The 19,191-nt window shown below is 40.7% G+C and overlaps 1 protein-coding gene across 1 annotated transcript in view; it reads right to left on the bottom strand.

Annotated features, from left to right (window-relative positions):
• Nucleotides 1-19,191, bottom strand: part of hmcn1 (hemicentin 1) — an 87,245-nt gene that overhangs the window by 61,194 nt on the left and 6,860 nt on the right. Inside the window, exons 2-5 of the mRNA XM_085251300.1 lie at nt 4,575-4,645; nt 3,091-3,249; nt 2,882-3,004; nt 1,133-1,304 (exon numbers count right to left, since the gene is read on the bottom strand). Coding sequence (XP_085107426.1) covers nt 1,133-1,304; nt 2,882-3,004; nt 3,091-3,249; nt 4,575-4,645 — 525 coding nt within the window. The remainder of the gene's footprint in view (nt 1-1,132; nt 1,305-2,881; nt 3,005-3,090; nt 3,250-4,574; nt 4,646-19,191) is intronic.

Genomic DNA, 19,191 nt, shown 5'->3' with positions numbered 1-19,191 from the left:
TGTGAGATCTGAGCTGACGCTCGTCTGTTCTGCTGACTCTGCTATCTGCACCGTGTGTGCGCGCCACATGGGACACCGACACCTGTCACTTCACTGTAGCTTCTCTCTGGCTTCTGGCAAAGCTAGAAAGCAGAGTGTGTATTTTACATACTGCACATAGAGAAATCTCCTCTAAATTCCAGAGAAACTAAAAAAAGAAACAAAGCTGATTTTGGAGGCTCTGTCACGGTTTCATTTCAAACTGTGGTTTTGGGATCTTGTCAAAATTGACACAATTATGAACATGGATAGGGATAACTGATAAGAATTTAGCGACTCCGATTTTCTTATTGATATCACAACCATCCCTAACCGGCAGTAAAGAAATTAGATTCATGCGACTTAAATGCATGCTGTGGGTCAAATGTTTGTGCATGTTTGTTGTGGTATTTCCCCTCTTTGCTGTTTTCACGGTTGGAGTCGTTAATTTTGATCCACCGTGCAATATCATCTGGAAAGCTTCATTTTTCTGCATGACAGTGATCCCAAACACACTACCAGAGCAGTTAAAGCATCCCCGGATAGAGAGAAAAACACACACACACACACACTATGGAAAACTAACAGTCATGGACTGGTCTCCCCAGAACCCAGATCTCAACATACTGGAGCCGTGTGGGATCAGACAGGCAAAGGAAGAAAGGCAGTCGACATCCAAAGAAGAACTCTGAATGTGCTTTAAGAAGCCTAAACTATTCCTGAAGACTACTGAAAGAAACAGGAGCGCTTGCCTAAGAGAGTTCAGCCAGTGTTGAAGAACAAGTGGCCATAGAAAATATTTGTTTTCGAGTTCATCAGAGTTGTACAAACTCTAGTTTTGCTTTCTATGTTGTATTTGCATACATGGCTGCACATGTTACAACAGCTCTGCACTTATTTCACTTGCTCTTATATAAGAAACGAGCAATGACTCAGTACTTTTGCACAATATTGAATGCTGTACAAATTTAGCTATTATTCATTATTCATCATTTTAAATGAATGAATACATAATTTATACACATTTTAGTGAATTCTATAAACAATGCAAAAAATACATCAAAAACGAAGCTTTTTAGGAAACATGTTGACATGTGGTTTACATTCATCATACCCTGGGGGTTCTTGATCTCAATGTCAGGTGCCGGGCCACTGAGTGCCACGGTGACTTCCTTGAGACTGGGGTCAAAGGGCATCTGCCACGTGTTGCTGACTCCAGCGAAATGATCAGTGGACAACAGGTGGACCTTTGAGGACTGCACTGCCTCCTCCACCCATTTAAGAACCTACAGCGATGGAAAGGAAATGTGAAGAATGCGTAAGTTACACATATATGGTGTATAGTTTTGGGACCCTGAATCTGTATTCAAACACCTGACAAAATATAATGGAGACTTAAATGATATAGAAAACTAACACACAAACTGCATACAAGGTCAGCTTCCCAACACGTGAACGCTTTGATCTGGAAGTTTCTAACGATGCTCCGTGTCCTGCCTCCTTCCTCTGAGTCTCTGTGGAGAACTCAAGCCATACTGTGTGTGACCCACATGTCTCGCTATCCAGGACATGTGATGGAACATGCGCTTGTGAGAGCGTTCATCTCAAAAAGGCCTTAGGAAAATGATGACTGCATGGGGAAGCATTATCTGATTGAAATTTAGTCTTGTTGCCTCGTTTTTACCTCTCCAGTAAGCATGTTGTCATTTCTTTTTGCACCACAGCAGGCGAAACTGATTTACAATGGTTTATGTTTCCTAACTGGGCGGATTGAGATGCCTGAAGTTTAACTGACTTTGATCTATGACGATGATCGAATGTTTTCACTACTCCCAACCGGGGCGGAGTCTGGCTCTCGTCCTCGCGTGTCCTCGATCACTGATAATTACTCACCTGCCATCCATCGCCGACGATTACTCCTGCTCTACTTAAGGCCTCAGTGGAGTCTGATTCTTCGCTGGATTGTTGCGCTAATCTCCGTCAGTATAACCCAGCTTGCCTAGTGATTTCCTAGTGCTTCTTTCTAACATCAGCTTCTCTCCCTGTGTACAGAATTCCCTGGACCCTTGCCTGTTTCCCTTCCTCGTGGATCCCGAGTGGATGACAGTGAGTGAGCTTGGACAAGACTGGATTGTGGGTTGTTGTGAGTCACTGGCTGTGTGAAGAGGAGCTTGGATCTTCCCTGGACCTTTCCCTGCCTGCCCCGGGCCCGCTGTTTCCCTCCCAGCACTGTATATATGTATATATTTCACCTGGTGTCATCCTTGTAAATAAACCATCTTTTGACTTTTACCCAGCGTGAGTCCTGCGACTGAGTCCTGCCCTCGAAACCATGACAGCTAGTTAGAAACCACTTTACTCGTTCATTCCTCTGCACACCTCCAGACCAGAATGCATTTGATGTTGACAAAAAATGCTGCTCACAAGCCAAGAAAGAAAAATGAAGCATTTCTGAATTTTAATATGAAACTGCTTAAAATCTATACGTCTCAGTTCCCTAGCAGGGGATCTTATCTTACAGTAGTAAAACAGCAATACCATTTAAAGCTCAGGCTTCGAGTCGTTTCTACATCCAAGACTGATGATTTACATTTCTTGGAAAAGTTAAAAAGAGCTACGGTACACATCAATCAACTAAATGTTTCCTGCACACTTGATCTGGAGACCAGACTCGAGCGTGGGCATAGCGAAATACACGAGGAGGCTGTAAAACCTTCTGCTGCCATTTTATTTACAGTACACAGCTTAGGAACAAAACCTGTGATGAGTTTAAATGATTCGATCACTACGACCAAATTACCTCTTGAAACCACAAATGGTTTGAAACCTGAATGCTTGTACGTGCTAAAAAGTTTCCTCTCACCTCATTGACCTGTTTCTTATCTAGATGGAAGACCTGCCCAGAGCTTGTAGAGGCAATCTCCTCGTATACTTTGTAACCAATGTGAGTCCTGTCGTCACAGTCTCCGGTCAACACAAACACCACCTACAGACAAGGTAAGAAAAACATGGTCACTTTGAATCTGAGCTCATTGATATTACTGAGTGTAGAAAGAAAAAGAAAATCCAAACCTGTGACTGTTTCTGCTGAATGAGCTGCAGGACCTCGTGGGTGAGCTTATAATCTTTAGAGCGCGCGTCAGTGAAGACATAGATATACGATCCGGGCAAGGAGATCTCCAAGGCAATCTTAATGGCACCGATGCTCATCTCCGGACAGTCTCCTCCTCCCTGAGAGAAAAAAAGGCAGCCATCAAAAACTAGTTTATGAGTTTAAGTATCCTAAGTGTGAGTGAGTGAACCTCCAACAGAGCTTTAAATGCGTTTAAATGAGATTTATGGCAAAACGTTTGCTTGATTTGGACTCTATATGCAGTGAAACTGGCCACTAGCCACACTGTGTGGAATATATGTCTTGAAAAAAATCCAAAGCACTGATAAAATCTAGTGACTCTAGCTCTACAATCTAGAATATAGTGAAAGACACATCAAATAGAAAATATGCAGGGGAATGTATGAATGCTCATTCTGTCCTTTCCACTCTTCTCTCTGGCTTGTCGGTGGGGTCAAACATAAATATTCTCTGCTGCATTCCAGCAGACACATTACTGTCTGTCTGTCTGTCTCCAGGGTTCAGTACCAATCTAGGATGCATAACCCCCAAGAGTAACATCTGGAACGGAGTGAGCCACAGTGGGGGGATTTGGGTGGTAGGTAAAGAGACAGGACTCCTCTTACTCCTCTGAACTCCACCATCTCCCCTCTGGACAATGTTGCACTCCCACATTCCCCCACTGTCCCAAACACTAAGGCTAAGCCAAACCCCAGCGCACGTCGGTTCTTGAAGTGTGGCCTGACTTTTTCTCCCTTCTGAAACACAACTGCCTTCGTGACAGACATTTTTCAATTTTAAGAAAAATATCAATTCCAAAGAGTATATTTTCCACGCTCTTTGGCCAAAGCCTCTTCAGGAGTTGTGCAGGTGAAGAGGTGAGGGGAAGAAAAACAGACTCAGGAATGAAACAGCAAGAGAGAGGAAACTGGATCCCTTCCATGCTATGCGCTCGCACACCAGATTAACAATAGGACATGCCAAGGATGCACAGACACTCGCCAAAGTCTTTCTTCAAAGGGCCTCTGAATGGTACTCATCTTCCCTTTTGTACCAAACTAATTACAGAAATATGCAGAGCTTGCTGTCCATCCATTGTATGTTTTTGTTTATGCATTTCTTTGTAATGACAGGGGAGGTAAAAATGGGGTGAAGTTTCGGGGCTTTTGTGCATCAAAGTCAGCAAACGATCATTTAATTTAATAGGTGCATGGCCCCAGTTACATGAAGGATAGGCATCCGCTTAAGATGAAAACACTAATTGAAGCTCTTTCATCATCCGATGTTGTATGAATGATAAAATTTCTTAATAAGCTCAGCAAGTTGTTCTACCAGCAGATCAGACATGAGCAAAGCCTGCTGCCTTTATCAAAGCCAGATGACCCGAGCATCCAGGCTTCAGCCTCGGTTTCCTTAGACTGATAGATGTGAACTCTGAACCCACCTGAACGTACAGCTCTCTCAGCTCATACTGGAACTTCTTTGGGTCTGTTGTGATTGTAACGGGTCCAATCTCTGCAAACACAAAAGAAGCTGTGTGATTAATAGGGCCACAGGCTCAAGTTTGATGATTAACTGAAAGCATTTTTATTTCGTAAACTCTGCTCTGGGGCCAAATGTTAGCTTTGGCAAGAGCTTGCGGATGTCCAGATAAAAATGTCACAATTTAAAACGCAGTGAGGAAATAAAAGCTATTTAACTAACCGAGGAAGGGAAAGAAGGAAATGTGAAGAAGATACAGATCGATAATAGAAAAGGTAAATGAAGATCGAACGAACAGTGTTTCAAAACACAGATCAGATTCATACAAAGGTTTTTAAAAACTGAAGAAATTCTAATACAGACAGTATGTAATCAAAACAGTTGAAGCAGTATTGTTACAATTTCACAGGATTTATTCATTCTACCATTTTTGGTTTGCAAGCAAAGAGAAATCATACAAAAAATACTGTGAGTAACCAAGTATTAAAGAAGAGGCTTGCTCATCATATTTGGACTCTATTAACAGTTGTGGTCAGAAGTTTGCAAACATCCATCATGGGTGTGACAATTTTTAATGATTTCTTTGAACGATGGGCTGTGAGGTCAGTTTGCATATTAATGATCGAGGAACTGACTTCACAGCCCATCGTTCATTCAGTCGGCTACGTTCAGTTATTTTGCAAATGTATCGTTTATAAGGTTGGTGAAAGCTGCAGTCAGCTGAGACTGAAGAAGTCACCTGGTTCTCCCACGGAAAACGTCCAGATGAACACAATCAACCTTTTGGGATTTACTAACCTGGACGATTGAGCATGGATCAAGACATTTCTTTGAACTGTTCTTCTTCTAGGAGGAAATGATTGTACAGCATGAATCTTTAATGTCTTTACAAAAGAAAAAGTATGAATTTATTTTGGATTTGCTTTAATCTACACAGGGTCACGTATAAACATACACTAAATTTGGTTAGATTTGGTTAAATGTCCCCTCAACAAGTTTCTCTTCGACCCAATGCTTTAAATAGCCAGCGAGAAGATTCTGGTGCAATTCTGGATGGATATTTGACCTCTCTTCTGGGCAGAATTATTAATTTCTTTAAATTGATTAATTTATTTAAATTGATTAGTTTGAAGTCCTCCAAACATACATCTTGTCATTGTGTCCAAACAGCTTCTCTGACCATAAAGCAAGCTTTCAAACTTGAAAGTGGAACAGGGGCTTCTTCCTGGAGACGTTAAAATCACTGTGGACAATGACACTGGTGTTCCAGCAGTTTCTAGTTCATGGCAAGCTTGAGCCTTCTCCTGAACATCTCCACATGTCTTGCTTCACAGAGTTTTACATTCCCAAAGTGTTATGTCTCCAGCTGGAGTTGAACCAGCAACCTTTTGCTTGCTGAGTGGAACTGTGCAACACTATTCTACATTTAGCCACAACAAGCAAAACTGTTTTTATTTTCAATTCATCCACGATTATGTTTTATATTAATCATACAGACCAAAAAGATCATTTTGTGAAACCAACAGGCCAACATTCAAACATTTTCACATTTCAGAAGCTGAACAAGGGAATGTTTGCACACTGGAAAGTTTGAAAAAGTGATCAAAATAGTTAAATTACTATCACCTAACCACTGCTCCTTTCGTTGTACAGGATACAATAAAAGGTTTTCACAATGAACTTCAAATATCTGCAGAAAGAAAAATTTTAGTTTAAAATGACCTAACCAGTTTTCAACAGTTTTCAAGGACAGGTTGTCCAGAAATGGTTCTTCCTGGGAGCTACACAAATGAAGAATAAGAGCCAGATATGCACAAGGAGACAAATCTGAAGATCAACTTGAGATCAGATAAGAGTTTTTTTCTTTCAATGGACAAAATCGCAGAAAGTCGGCAAAACTGTCATACAGATTGTCTCACATTTGACTTTCATATGAAAGCATACCCTTCCTGTAAACTGTCATATACAGAGGAGTTTATGATCAACTCAATAACTGCAAGCTGCTTAGTGCTGTGGCAACAGAACAAGCCCTAATCATCACTCTCCATCGTCATGCTTGACATTTGCATGAGGTGTTTGTGCTGATATGCTGTGTCTGATTTTCATCAAATGTGTTGCTGTGGATTATGGCCAAACATCTCCACTTTGGTCTCATCTGTCCAAAGGACACCGTTCCAGGAGTCTTGTGGTTTGTTTTTGCAAACATAAGCTTTTCTTTGTTCAGTGTTGCTTTCTCCTGGCAAATCTTCCAGATGTGCCATACTTGCTCAGTATTTTTCTAATTGTACTTTCATGAACATCAACATTTAAAATGCTAACTGAGGCCTGTAGAGTCTGAGATGTAGCTCCTTGGTTTTTTGCATTGCATGATCTGACATTAGGTAGAATTTGCTGGGACATCCACTTTTGGAAAGACTGTGGCACCGTGTTAACTCCAAAACATGCTTTTACAGAGTCGGTCACAATTGCTGATGATTGTTGCATAAAATGTACCTGGCTGCTATTTACCCTCTGAATTCTTCTGGAAGCAGTTTTTACTAGTTTTTTTTAAGTCATTGTTCACACAAGATTTGTCTGTTAAATGACATAAAGAGGCCTGTCTCATAAAAGCTGGAGCTTTACCACATGGTGACAACATGACCAGATTACTTTGTTGTGTCCATTGATAAGCTGCTAAGCATCTTCTTGATCTTCTCAAGTCAAATTGTGTAACTTCAGCCATCGCAACTGTGCTGTGGAAAGAGACTGAGGGGCTGCAAAAAAGACACACACACACGCACACACTATAACCAAATTGCAACCCTGTCACTAAAACCACATTTTTAGTCTCAAAATACCTTCAAACTTGTGGGGATCGGAATTGTGTCCCCATAAGGGCATTTGGTCCCCACAAGTAGAGTAAATGTCCAATGTTTGGGCCCCACAAAGATATGTAAACACAGACACACTCACACACACGCACACACTGGTCCCCTTGTTGAAGAGAGGACAATTACAAAAGACGTTTGAAAACAGATACAGTTTTGCAACAGTCCTCAACTCTGCTGAATGGTTAGCAGAGTCACACTCCCTGCTCAGTTCTGCTCCTGACTCAAATGAGTTCAAATTTAAATATTCATATTTTGCCTGAGATGATGATCCATTATCTACTCTGCATTTACAGCTGCCATCACCTTGCACTCCTTCTCGAAACACAGCCCACAGGCACTTTCAATTTCAATAACAATATTCACAAAGAAGCAAGAAGTAATTTTTCCAAACGACTCAGATTTTGGCATCACTGTAACTCCTGAAGGTGGAGCGAAGGAACATTTGCGGTGATCAGAGACGCTTTTTAAAAACTAACATGGAAATGTTTCTGGCTGCTCTGAAGGGAACATGGATCTCCAGCCAAACTTTTCATAGAAGGAAAAGTTGACATCTCTTTCCTTATGGGAGAAGTTCCCGTAGCTGTTGTAAGTATTCTTTAGCATTGAATATGGTGCCCTTTAGCACCGCTGCCCTCTTTGCCGTGGCTGTAGAGTGGAAAACCATAATACTCGTGACATCTAAGCAACATGAGACATAAAAGATTCAACTCTTCAAGCTCTTCTAGTTTAATTAGCTCTGAATTTTACATGTCAGGATGATGCTGCCACTCCTGTTTGTCATTACTTTTCTCTTTAAATGTGTGTTTGTCTACATTTGGAAGCCTGAAAGAGAAACTGTGTGCTTTTCCAATACCAAATAGCCAAATACCTTCTTTGATGCAAAGGCACACTTGTTAGGGGTCAAGTGCTTTGACCCGGGGCATCCTTAAGAGGAGTTAAGAAAAGACATATTATTAGTGCCATTATTTCAAAAGGACATTTTTCTTGGGGGGGGGTCATAGAAATAGTTTCATATGTGAAACTTCCTACTTATTTAGTATTTTATGAATTTTAAATAAAATTGGACAACAAAAGGAATCACAGTAATCCCAATTCTATACCTTCATGTGCAAGGGAAACATAACCTTTGGTTTCCACAGAGGAAATAGCTTCTCAGTGATGAACCCATAAAGGCTATGGATGCAGCCAACCGAATGAGCTCAAAGTGAAAAAAAGTCTGACAAACAGGCAACAAAAGAGGAAAAAATGGCCGCCAAAAACTAAACAAAAAGGTGTTTTTTGGTGGCGTTAATGTGGTAGTTCTGCTCACTGTTGACAAAAGGGAACTAGAGATAAATAACTAAAACGAGACACTCCAGCCTTCATATGAGCATTCTGGAGCACTGACCTGTATTGCCTGCTCTAAAAAGCATCCATCTGCAAACCACATGCAAGCTCGAACACTTACAGAAGTCTTAATGTGATGGGCAACTGTCCAAAGGCAAACTCACTTTTACCTCCTCTGACATTCAGGCTTGAAGTAATTTGCAAGGAATCACAGAAGCATTTACTGTGCAGTGAGCTTATCTCGCTGTACACCAGCAGCAACAAGGAATTTCAAAGCCAGCGCATGGGAAATTCTGAGGAAAGCTGCGTTATGACTGAAAATTGTCAGAACTGTATAATTTAGAGCTAATTGCTAATGAGTTATGACCATGATGTCATATAATTGTTTGGTTCAAAGGTTTAAAGTTCTCTGTTTGCCACAGTGAGGAGACTTTATGCAGCTTTATGCACTTTTATAGTCCACATTGGTTTTCATTTCTTTTCCACTCCTGAGGTCAAAGAAGTGGATGTTAGCTCACGATCGTACTGCTAATAAAAGCTTAACAACCAAGCCCTTAGAAATGCAGTTTCCTAACAATAAAAGACACAACATAAAGTGTATCTTCTGTTCAGGAATGCCATCGAAGGTTATGTTTACTCGGTGAACAGAACTTTCGAGATTTCAAGATTTATATTAACAACTCATTAGCACTGAGCCTATTGTTTCAAAATGAATTAGCGAGCCACAGTGTGCAGTACATGCAAAGTACTGTACAGAAGTCTTGAGCCGTCCTTCATTTATTTATATTTTCTTTCCAAGGAGCCAGATTTCTCTTTATTTTTAAAGTTGTCGTGAGCATCAGTTTTCCAGGTTTTTCTTTGGACATTGGCTGCTTTTTCAATTATTTTCACAGAAATGTTTTTGTTTGCTAAACGACTTAATTGCAGGCATAAAATAGTACCAACACAGTGATTCCCAAAAAGCTATTATCTAAAAAAACTGTCATATCTTTATCAGCAAGTAATCCAGCAAAGACCTGACGCACAGCCTGAGAGATGCGTCTGGATCCATCTACTGTTTCCTCAAGCAGCATCAGGATTGGCCTGAATGGAAGGGTAGCTGTCAAGAAGCCATTCTTAAGGAAGGAAAATGGGGGGAAAAGAAAGTGAGGTTTGCCAAATTATACAAGAAGTGGACTGAAAATCAGTGGCAAGAGATCTTATGGAGTAATGAATCCAAATTAGAAATGTTTGGTTCAGTTGCTGTCAGTGAGCATCCCCAAAAGCATTGGCTGATGTCGGGGATTTTGTCAAAACCGGCTGAATTATAAATGCAGAAAAGTACAGTCAAGTTGTGATGCCATCTGGAAAGCATCTGACTGGTAACAGCTTTGTTTTTCAGCATAACAATGATCCCAAACACACTTCCAGTGCAGTGAAAGCACACATGAATAGAAAAACATGCAGTGGAACCCTATCAGTCATGACCTTCCCAGAGCCTGGAGGTCAACAATACTGAGGCAGTGTGGGATCATCTTGACAGAGAAGAGTACAACATACAAAGAAGAGTTTTGGATGTCCTTCAACAAGCATGAAGACTACTTAGCTGACTAAGAGAGTTCAGACTGTGTTGAAGAATAAAGGTGGTCACACCACCTGACTTTAAAACCTGTTAGGCTAAATTATTTTTGCCTTGTATACTTTATTTCCACGTGAATCCCAACTATTTCCCATTTTTCTAGCAGGATAAAGAGAAATGAGGGTTGGCTACAGACTTTCGCACAGTACTGTATATGTTATTTTCTTAAATAATGGTCATGTAGGAGACTCTCTGTGGCTTTCTGATCCAACAAAAATCCAACAGGTTACACAACATGTAGCTGTTATAGCACTTAACAGCAGCAGAGGCTGTAAATAAACACAAATATCTGCCATTCTGCTGACTCAAAGCAAAGTCTGCCAGAATAAGAGTGGCTGTCATCTTCATTGTCAGGTTTGGAGTTTAATTCACCTAATCAGCCCCACGGGGAAATGCACAGCACGAGGCAATTACAGTGTGTCGGTGAGGAAAGTGTCCAGAAATCATACTATAAACTATACACATAACAGCAAACAGGTTTGCAGATTCTCGAGGTAACAAATCATTTACATATAATGTTCCAGCAATGTTTTCTGCAACAACCCCAACGTGCACCGATCACTTCTAATAGGCATCACTAGTGCACACATGCAAACAGGACAAAACAAATAAAAAAGAAGACTAACATCCAAAAAAGAAGAAAAAAACAGAAGCGCCAAATTGTTTTCCTTCTTTGTTGTTTAAATTGGCGAGCATTACTGCGACACCAGGCGTGATATCAGCCCGAAAGACTTTACCAAACAGGAAATTGTAATCTTGAGAAAGATTAATTCCTACATTTTACTAACTTCATGTGTGTCTGTTTTAAATGGGGGGAAAGTATTGTGGAGAGGAAGTGGTTAGTTAGTCTGACAGGATAATAATGTCCATTTATTCCAAATAACATTTCATTACTTCTGGTGTTGACAGTCACGCGACTCTTTCCCTCACTGCTGCAGAGCAATAACCACACTTCAAGCACAAGCGCTAACACTTCTACTTGGTAGAAGAAGAAAAGAATAGAAAAGAACTAAATAAAATATGGCGTCTGAATTAAAAGAGACACGACTCTATCAATAAAAAGGAAAAACCTCTTCTGGTAAATTTGGCTGGTCAGGTTTTTTAGGGTCAAGTTCAATTCTAAGCAGCTCCCGCTATCTTTGAGTGATTCCCTAGAAGTCTCCTTCTGACGCCTCACTGTGCTCAATTTTATTTCCATCATGCATCTGCGACGTTTGCAGAGGGCAAACATTAACCTGGCACAATCCAGTGTTTTTCTGCAGACCATTTCACACACTCTACATCCAAAGACGATGCATTAAGTGAAGATACTGAGCAGAAGACTGCTCATTGTTGGCCCAGAGTTCTTCTTTCTGTCTTTCTGTTTCCTTTCTAATCTCTTAATCTATATCTTGTTATTCTGCATACCATCCCCAATTTACATCTAATGACTGAACGTTACCCTGAAGCAACAGAGCTGTCAGCACGCAGGATTTCAAAGCACCAAACATCAAACCTGTGACGTAAACTAAGAGAGAAGAAGCACCAGGCAGTTGTGGCCCTGCCTCTCCTGGTGATCGTTAGTCTTTGTAATTGAATGTGACTGGGGACAATGGGCCCCGAAACCACAGATATCTATTAATGGAACTGAATGATCAGACGATGCTACGCACAAATAAATAAAAACTGATGCTCACTGTGTAATCCCTCCCAGATGCACAGACCCACGAGAAGCCTGATCCAGAGTCAGTTATCCATCTGACAGGATAACATGTGCTGGAGACACAGCACAGAGGAGGATGAGACCCGAGGGTACGGCTCACAGTAATTAAACTGGGATAGCTCAGTAGGTAGAGCGGTTGCCCCATGATCGGAAGGTCAGGGGTTCGAATCCCCTGAACGGCTACCCTGAGGTACCCGTGAGCAAGGTACCATCCCTACACGCTGCTCCCCGGGCGCTGCACTGGTGGCTGCCCACTGCTTCACTGAGTGAATGGGTCAAATGCAGAGAAGAATTTCCCCACGGGGATCAATAAAAGTGTACATTATTATTATTATTATTATAAACGTGTCCCATGTGCATGAGCGTCTATGCAAATTTATCACTGTCATTTATGGGAATGTGTGGTATTTTTTAAGAAGTACTCAGATGAGTTGCAAGCATCCGGATCTTTCCTTAAAGCTGATGTTCTCAGAGCCCGCCCTGACCCTGTCTTCAACGCTGACCTTTGACCCCTACAGTTTGTCAGCTGTGTTCAACAACGGTCTGCAAAGCATAAACGACAGCAAGCTCCATCTGGAGCGCATTTACCTTTCTAAACTATTTCGGAATTTAATTTTGTTTTTCACTGTGCAATATAAAAGACATTTCGAGCCACGTATGCCACAGCGCTTTTTGAAACCAGATGTTACCATAACAGACTTTTTAAACTCAGTAAATAATGTTGCCGTCTCGCTATCCTCTGACTATCTGACTAAATGCTTTGTGGAAGCACAAATCTGCAATTTAGGGGTGTTTTAGATTGACTGCAATTTTATTCTTTTGTTTTCAGAATCTGGTTTGGCTTTAAAACATTCACACTTCAAGACAAATCGTATACATGTGAGTAACTCTGCAGAAAGAACAGGCTTGAGGAAAAGTACTCCACAAGAATTAAAAAGGTAAGTAGCAGTCGTTCATTAGCTGCTATTCAAATGCACTCGATTAATTCATCATCAGTAATGTGATCACATCTTTTTTTTAAAGAGAGATTATACAAACTTATATACATTGTATCATCTTATATGACATTAGATCTTTTCAAACATTTAAACTTTTCTTTTTAAACAAAAAACAAAGTAAAATATGAAAAACATCATACCTACACAAGAACAGAAAGTTAAGGAAAAACTAAGTAAATTAGAAAAAAATTAAATAAAAATAAAACAGGGAAAGGGGGTGCTTAAATCCTATGTCTACATTAAATAAGAGGAAATCACAAATCTTTTCCATTTAGTCACAGGGTGGGTAAAATGCATTGCTCTAAATACTGAGAAGGGAAGATTTCAGATATCCCACAAAGGGTGTCCACTGTGAGTGAGATCTTCTCCACTCTCAAAAATGTCCAGACAGTATTAACCCATAGTGGTGCAGATGGAGGCGTAAGAGATTTCTAAAGAAGTAAAATACAGTCTAAGAAGAAGGGAACAGAAAACCAAGACATCAGTTTGCTTGGGAGATATATTAAGAGGGATCATTGGAACTCCAAATATGCCAATTAGAGGATCTTCTTGGATCTGAATTCCAAAAACCTCTGAAAGTACGTAAAGGAAATCCCTCCAAGATTAATGCAAACTTGGACAGAAGAAAAACACATGGCTTAGGTTGCAAGAGGAGGTCACATTGGTCTATAATTGAAGGATAGATTTTTAGATAAATGAAAAATGGACTGTGTTTATTACTTTACACTGCATACAGTCCTCTAAAGCCTTTCTTTACACATGACTTCATACTGACAGAGTTCTGGTCTGATTTATGATCAAATGGTTGGTGCTCTGTATGTTTTCACTTACAAAGTGTCTGTGACTTCATCAGATCAATAGTAACGGACATAAAAGTCTCTGGATCAGGCTCTGATGAATGTTCCTTCTATCAGCTTCACCTATGAAAAACTGAAGATATTAAAAAAAACTTGTGGTTATGACTCCCGTGGATGCTTTTTTATGGTCATAACAGGATTTTACAAAACCACCACGACAGCACATTAGAAAGAAGCAGCGTTCGTGAGAAGGATAAAGAAGACAAAGGTGCAGACTTGATGAGCCAGAGCAGCAAGTCTGCCTCTGTTTAGTGTCGGGGACTTTGTCTGTGACCCAGCACTTTGAGCTTATTCTGTATTTTTGAGTTTCTTATGTGAGGTTTAATTATAAATTCCTATTCAAAGGAGCTTGCAAAGAAAAGCGTCTGGACTTCTTTAAGTTACTTGAAGACGTTTCACCTCTCATCCGAGAAGCTTCTTCAGTTCTAAGGTCAAATGGTGGAGAGTTCCAGATTTAAACCCAGTGGGAGTATCCCCCCACAGAGGGATAAAGGACCCCCTGATGATCCTCTAATCACATGAGCCAAGGTGTGAAACTGGGTGTGAGTCCCAATCAGCCAGGGTTTCGGGTGAGCTCATTGTGAAACCTGGCCCCACCTTATCATGCGAATTCCTGCCCAGACCTCTACATTGGACTGAAGAAGCTTCTCGGATGAGAGGTGAAACGTCTTCAAGCAACTTAAAGAAGTCCAGACGCTTTTCTTTGCAAGCTCCTTTGACTACAATGACCTGGATGACTGAGAACCTTCACAGGCATATAAGTTCCTATAAGTTTTTCTTATTTAGGGCGTAGCTGAGTTTTAGTTTAGCATCTGTCTCTTCGGTTTTGTGTCTTGTTTCTTGTCTAGTCTGTCATGTGTTTTATGTCTGTGGGTTCCATATTGTCAAGCCTGTGTTGTCATGTCTACGTCTCTCCATACTTCCTGTTGTTTTCTTGGTTTCTATCTTCAATGTGTTCAATTTTACTTTTCCCTGTGACATCATTACGCTCATTCGAATCAGCTGTGTCCCCATATGTTTCCACTTCCCTTGGTCACCTCCTGTGTGCATTCATTCTGTGTTTTCATTTGTTCCTCGTCTGGTCGTCTGCTGTGTTCATGTCATATTTCCAGGTTTTTCTATGTATCCATGGCAGTTCATGTTTTAATCTTAGTTCACCCAGTTTAGGTTATTGTTTAGTTTCACCTTTGCCTTTTGTTTCGTAATGTTTTCCAGCCTTAACTGAACGGCTTTCTTCACGTGTCTCACTGTGACAGTTAAGGCTGCAAATGCCTTTTAAGAAAGGGTGAAAACTGGCACAGGCCACAAACACATTGCTGCTTGTGATGTTTCTTGGTCTCCATTATAGAAAAGTCAAAGCACTCACAGCTGGTTGGCCTGATTTTTAAAATTTACTCTCTCTTTGCTAAATGCAGCTTCTTAATTGCAGTAATTGCATTCATTTTCTTTAAAAAAAAAAACAAAAAGTAGAAGGCTTAAGAATAAATGGCAACAACTTCAATATTAAAACCACAGAACTGCAAAGCTCATGAATAAGTATTTTATGACAGACTGTAATTACGCCTGCTCATAAGAGACCGGCGGCGTTTTCGGTTCACTATGGCTCTTTTGTTTAACGGGGGAAATTCTAATTGAGCTGAAGCAGACAGAGAAACCTCAGATGCAGCAGATCAGCGCTGTCGACCACACACAGATGCACACTCAGATGTTTGCAGCGGTGATTTCCAAACGGTGTGCCATGGCACAAAGGTTTGTCCAGCTGTGTTGCTGAAAATGTAAAACTGGCCGTGAGCTCGACATGTGCTTCTCATCAGCTTGACGTAGGATACCGTGTACCAAACCATCAGATTAAGCTCAGGCTTCACCCTAAATCCTTAATTGTGAGGTAATAACACAACATAGATGCATACTTTATAAAGGGAGAGGTCTACAAACACAGCTAGTTATGGCTAAGGTGGTCTTTGTGATATATGACTTCCCCCCAGCACAGACTGCCTAAATGCTGATGGTGAGATACATACGTAGCAAAAATCCACACAGTTAAAATCTTCTGGCTTTTCTTCTTGTAGTGAATGAGACGTCAGCCGTGGAGCTTATTATGAAATGCTTTAGCACCACCGTACACACCATAGAACAATTATACAGTGATCAGGCTTCACTGATGCAAAATAAACCACAAACTCAGCTCTCATGTTTCTGTCCATGCTCATATACTGACGCTGACTAAACTTGCTCAGGTACAGCTTCATGGTCCCACTATTATGCCATCAGCAACCTTTTACAAGCATGTAAAGACTCAATTTAAGGAGATTTAAATCTGGCAAGGTAGACAACATTTAAATAAAACAGGAAGACCATATTTTTGGCCACTCTGAGGTAAGTTAACAAGCTATAAACATAATACTGACATATTATCACTTTATAAAGTGGCTGTGGTGAGTTACTGTTCCTAATTACACATCCTGTAGATACAGAACATTTGGAGACTGGAAGTGTTTTGCACAGTACTGTGCAAAAGTCTTGAGCCAGCCCTCATTTCTTCATCTCTTGCTGAGAAAATGGGAAATGCAGTAGGTGCAGTGATTCATGGAAACACACGATACAGCAAATAAGGCAAAAGCAGAATTTGAAAGTCAGCATTTGGTGCAACCATTGTTATTTGCGAACCACATCTCTTAGGCAAGCTGTCTCGTTGTTTCTTTGGGCTGTTTTCAGGAATAGTTCTCCAGGATTCTCGAAGGACATCATCTTTGGATGTTGTTCCATCCACTGCCGTGTAACGTTCAGGTCTGGGCTCTGGGGAGGCTTCTTGACAGCCAAATCCAATGAGACCATTTCTGATGAGGCCTCAGTGAACAGTAGATGGATCAACTGAGCGGCCAGATTTATCTCTTGTGTCCTGTGCCAGGTCTTTGCTGGATTTCTTTCCTATTTCCTAAGGACATGATTTTCGATACTATTCATCCATTGTAGGTGGTTTTGTTCAACTTCCTGGTGCAGATGATTTCACGCCTGTCGAGACTGTTCTGTGATGTTTTGTGTGTGAAAGATTCAACTAAGAAATTGGAACAAATGATGTGATTGTGCACCAGGCTGCTAGTAACAAAGTGCCTGAAGACACAATTTAAAATCGGTTCTTTGCTAAGTTGTCTGGTGACGACAGATTCGTTTCATGAGTTAGGCATCGTTTTCATGCTTGGGTGATTCAGAGTTCAGCGTTAAGTAACTTAACAAACACACAAAGTGGCCAAGCCCAAGGACTGAAATGAAAATTAGTGAAAAAACTCAAAGACCTTCAGAAGGTCTGGAGAGTTTATTTGCTTTACATTTACTTATTCTGATAACCTGATTATCTGTATTATAATAAATAGACCTCACTATACCCTAATTGTATGTATACTGTCTGCATCAGAGGGATGCAACATTAAATTTGATATGAAACGCTGCACAAAACGTGGTTTATAAGAAAATCTCAGAGGAATTTGACCATTTTGTTCCACAAACTGAGGGTTTTGCTACACGTCTAAGGTTACTGTTTTCCTGTTCTGGGTCAGACATATTTATCTGACCTGTCCCTAACTCTTACCATGTGTTCTGGGTCTGAGCAGCAAGTCATCTAACTTCATTTAGGAGAGCCGAGTCCTTGAGGATATCAGGTGATTTTGATAACAGCTGCCGCTGGCTGTCTTTTCTTGGTTGGGGGCTTTTAAAGGCTTCTTTCATTTTAGCTGCCGTGTTCTGACTACATTAGTTTTTTGGTCCAAACCACACTTTCAAACGCCCCACTACACAGTCCAAATGGGTAGTTTCCAGCTGCTTGGTGCCAGCTATACCAGCTGCAGGCACACATGTATGATGTTGTATGTTGAGTATTTGCCATTCTGCATTTTTACTGCTTTATTACTCATAATAATAAGCCCAGCCTCTGCACTTTTACTGTTGCCCTTTCATTGAGGCTGTCTTTAAAACAGCATAATCAGTTGATGTCTAGACTACATTATTGAGGAAATTACTTTTCTAAGGATTGTTTTAGCTAACAAATTCATCTGATTTCATTGTTTTGCATCATACACTTAGAGTCTGGAGGACTCATTTGGAACACGTTAGATTTACTCTCATGTAGACCTGATGCCAAAGTTGAACATTCCCATGGTTTGCAATGGCATGATCTCATGTTGGCTGTGACTTCCAAGGCGGTGATTTATTATTCTTTAGTGTGTAAATTGTACACGGTACTACTGAGTGTTAGTACATTTTAGGTGCAACATCTGTAACATTTCAGTGTGGACCAAGTGAGATATTACAAGAGCAATGCGTGTCTTCCAAAATGATCAAGGCTACCATATTGTCTGCAGTTGAACAGTTCTCTCAAACATGCACAGGAGTACATGTTTGGGACACGAGTGGTATAATTTAGCTTAATACGTGATTACATAGCTCTGAATCCTTAAAACTTAAAACGTATTTCTAACTCGCAGGAGAGAAATAGCAGAAAAGGTGAGCTCACAGAGAATCATCAGTCAACTATGGAGTTCATTTCAGCACTGCAGTTTTTAATAGCAAGGGGGGGGGGGGGGGGGGTCACTTTCCCTAATCTCAGCCTCAGCTTTGATAAGCACTCTGTGTACCACCATTATGTGCACTACAAAGACAGAAAAAGACATTAACAGCTAGCCAGTTGCTAATCTTTTTAGCTGGTAAAGTGTCAGCTACACTATATGGACAAAAGTACTGGCCACACATTTTAATTTTTAAATTCAGGTGTCTTTGGGCCCACTGCCACAGGTGAACAAATCAAGTCTTCCCTCTTAGATATTTCACAATCAGGAAACGTTTAGGCACCGCAACAACTTGGACACAAGTATAGATAACTTGTTATTAATCTCCGTCTCTCTTCCACAGCATGTCTTCATCCTGTCTTCCTTCTCTCATCCCAACCAATCACAGCAGATGGCCCCGCCCCTCCCTGAGCCTGGTTCTGTCGGAGGTTTCTTCCTGTTAAAAGGGAGTTTTTCCTTCCCACTGTCGCCAAAGTGCTTGTTCATAGGGGATGATTGTTGGGTTTTATTGTAGAGTCTACCTTACAATATAAAGCGCCTTGAGGTGACTGTTGTGTGATTTGGCGCTGTATAAATAAAATAAAATTGAAGTGAAGTGACAGACCATGTAAAATTACATCATTTTCATTCCTTGCACCTGGCTGTTCTC

Source organism: Mchenga conophoros, linkage group LG17, assembly GCF_057382185.1.
Source record: "Mchenga conophoros isolate Kocher_MC1m ecotype Shallow Benthic linkage group LG17, M_conophoros_male_GT1.1, whole genome shotgun sequence".
Lineage (NCBI taxonomy): Eukaryota > Metazoa > Chordata > Actinopteri > Cichliformes > Cichlidae > Mchenga > Mchenga conophoros.
This window is presented reverse-complemented; position numbering and strand designations above follow the sequence as displayed.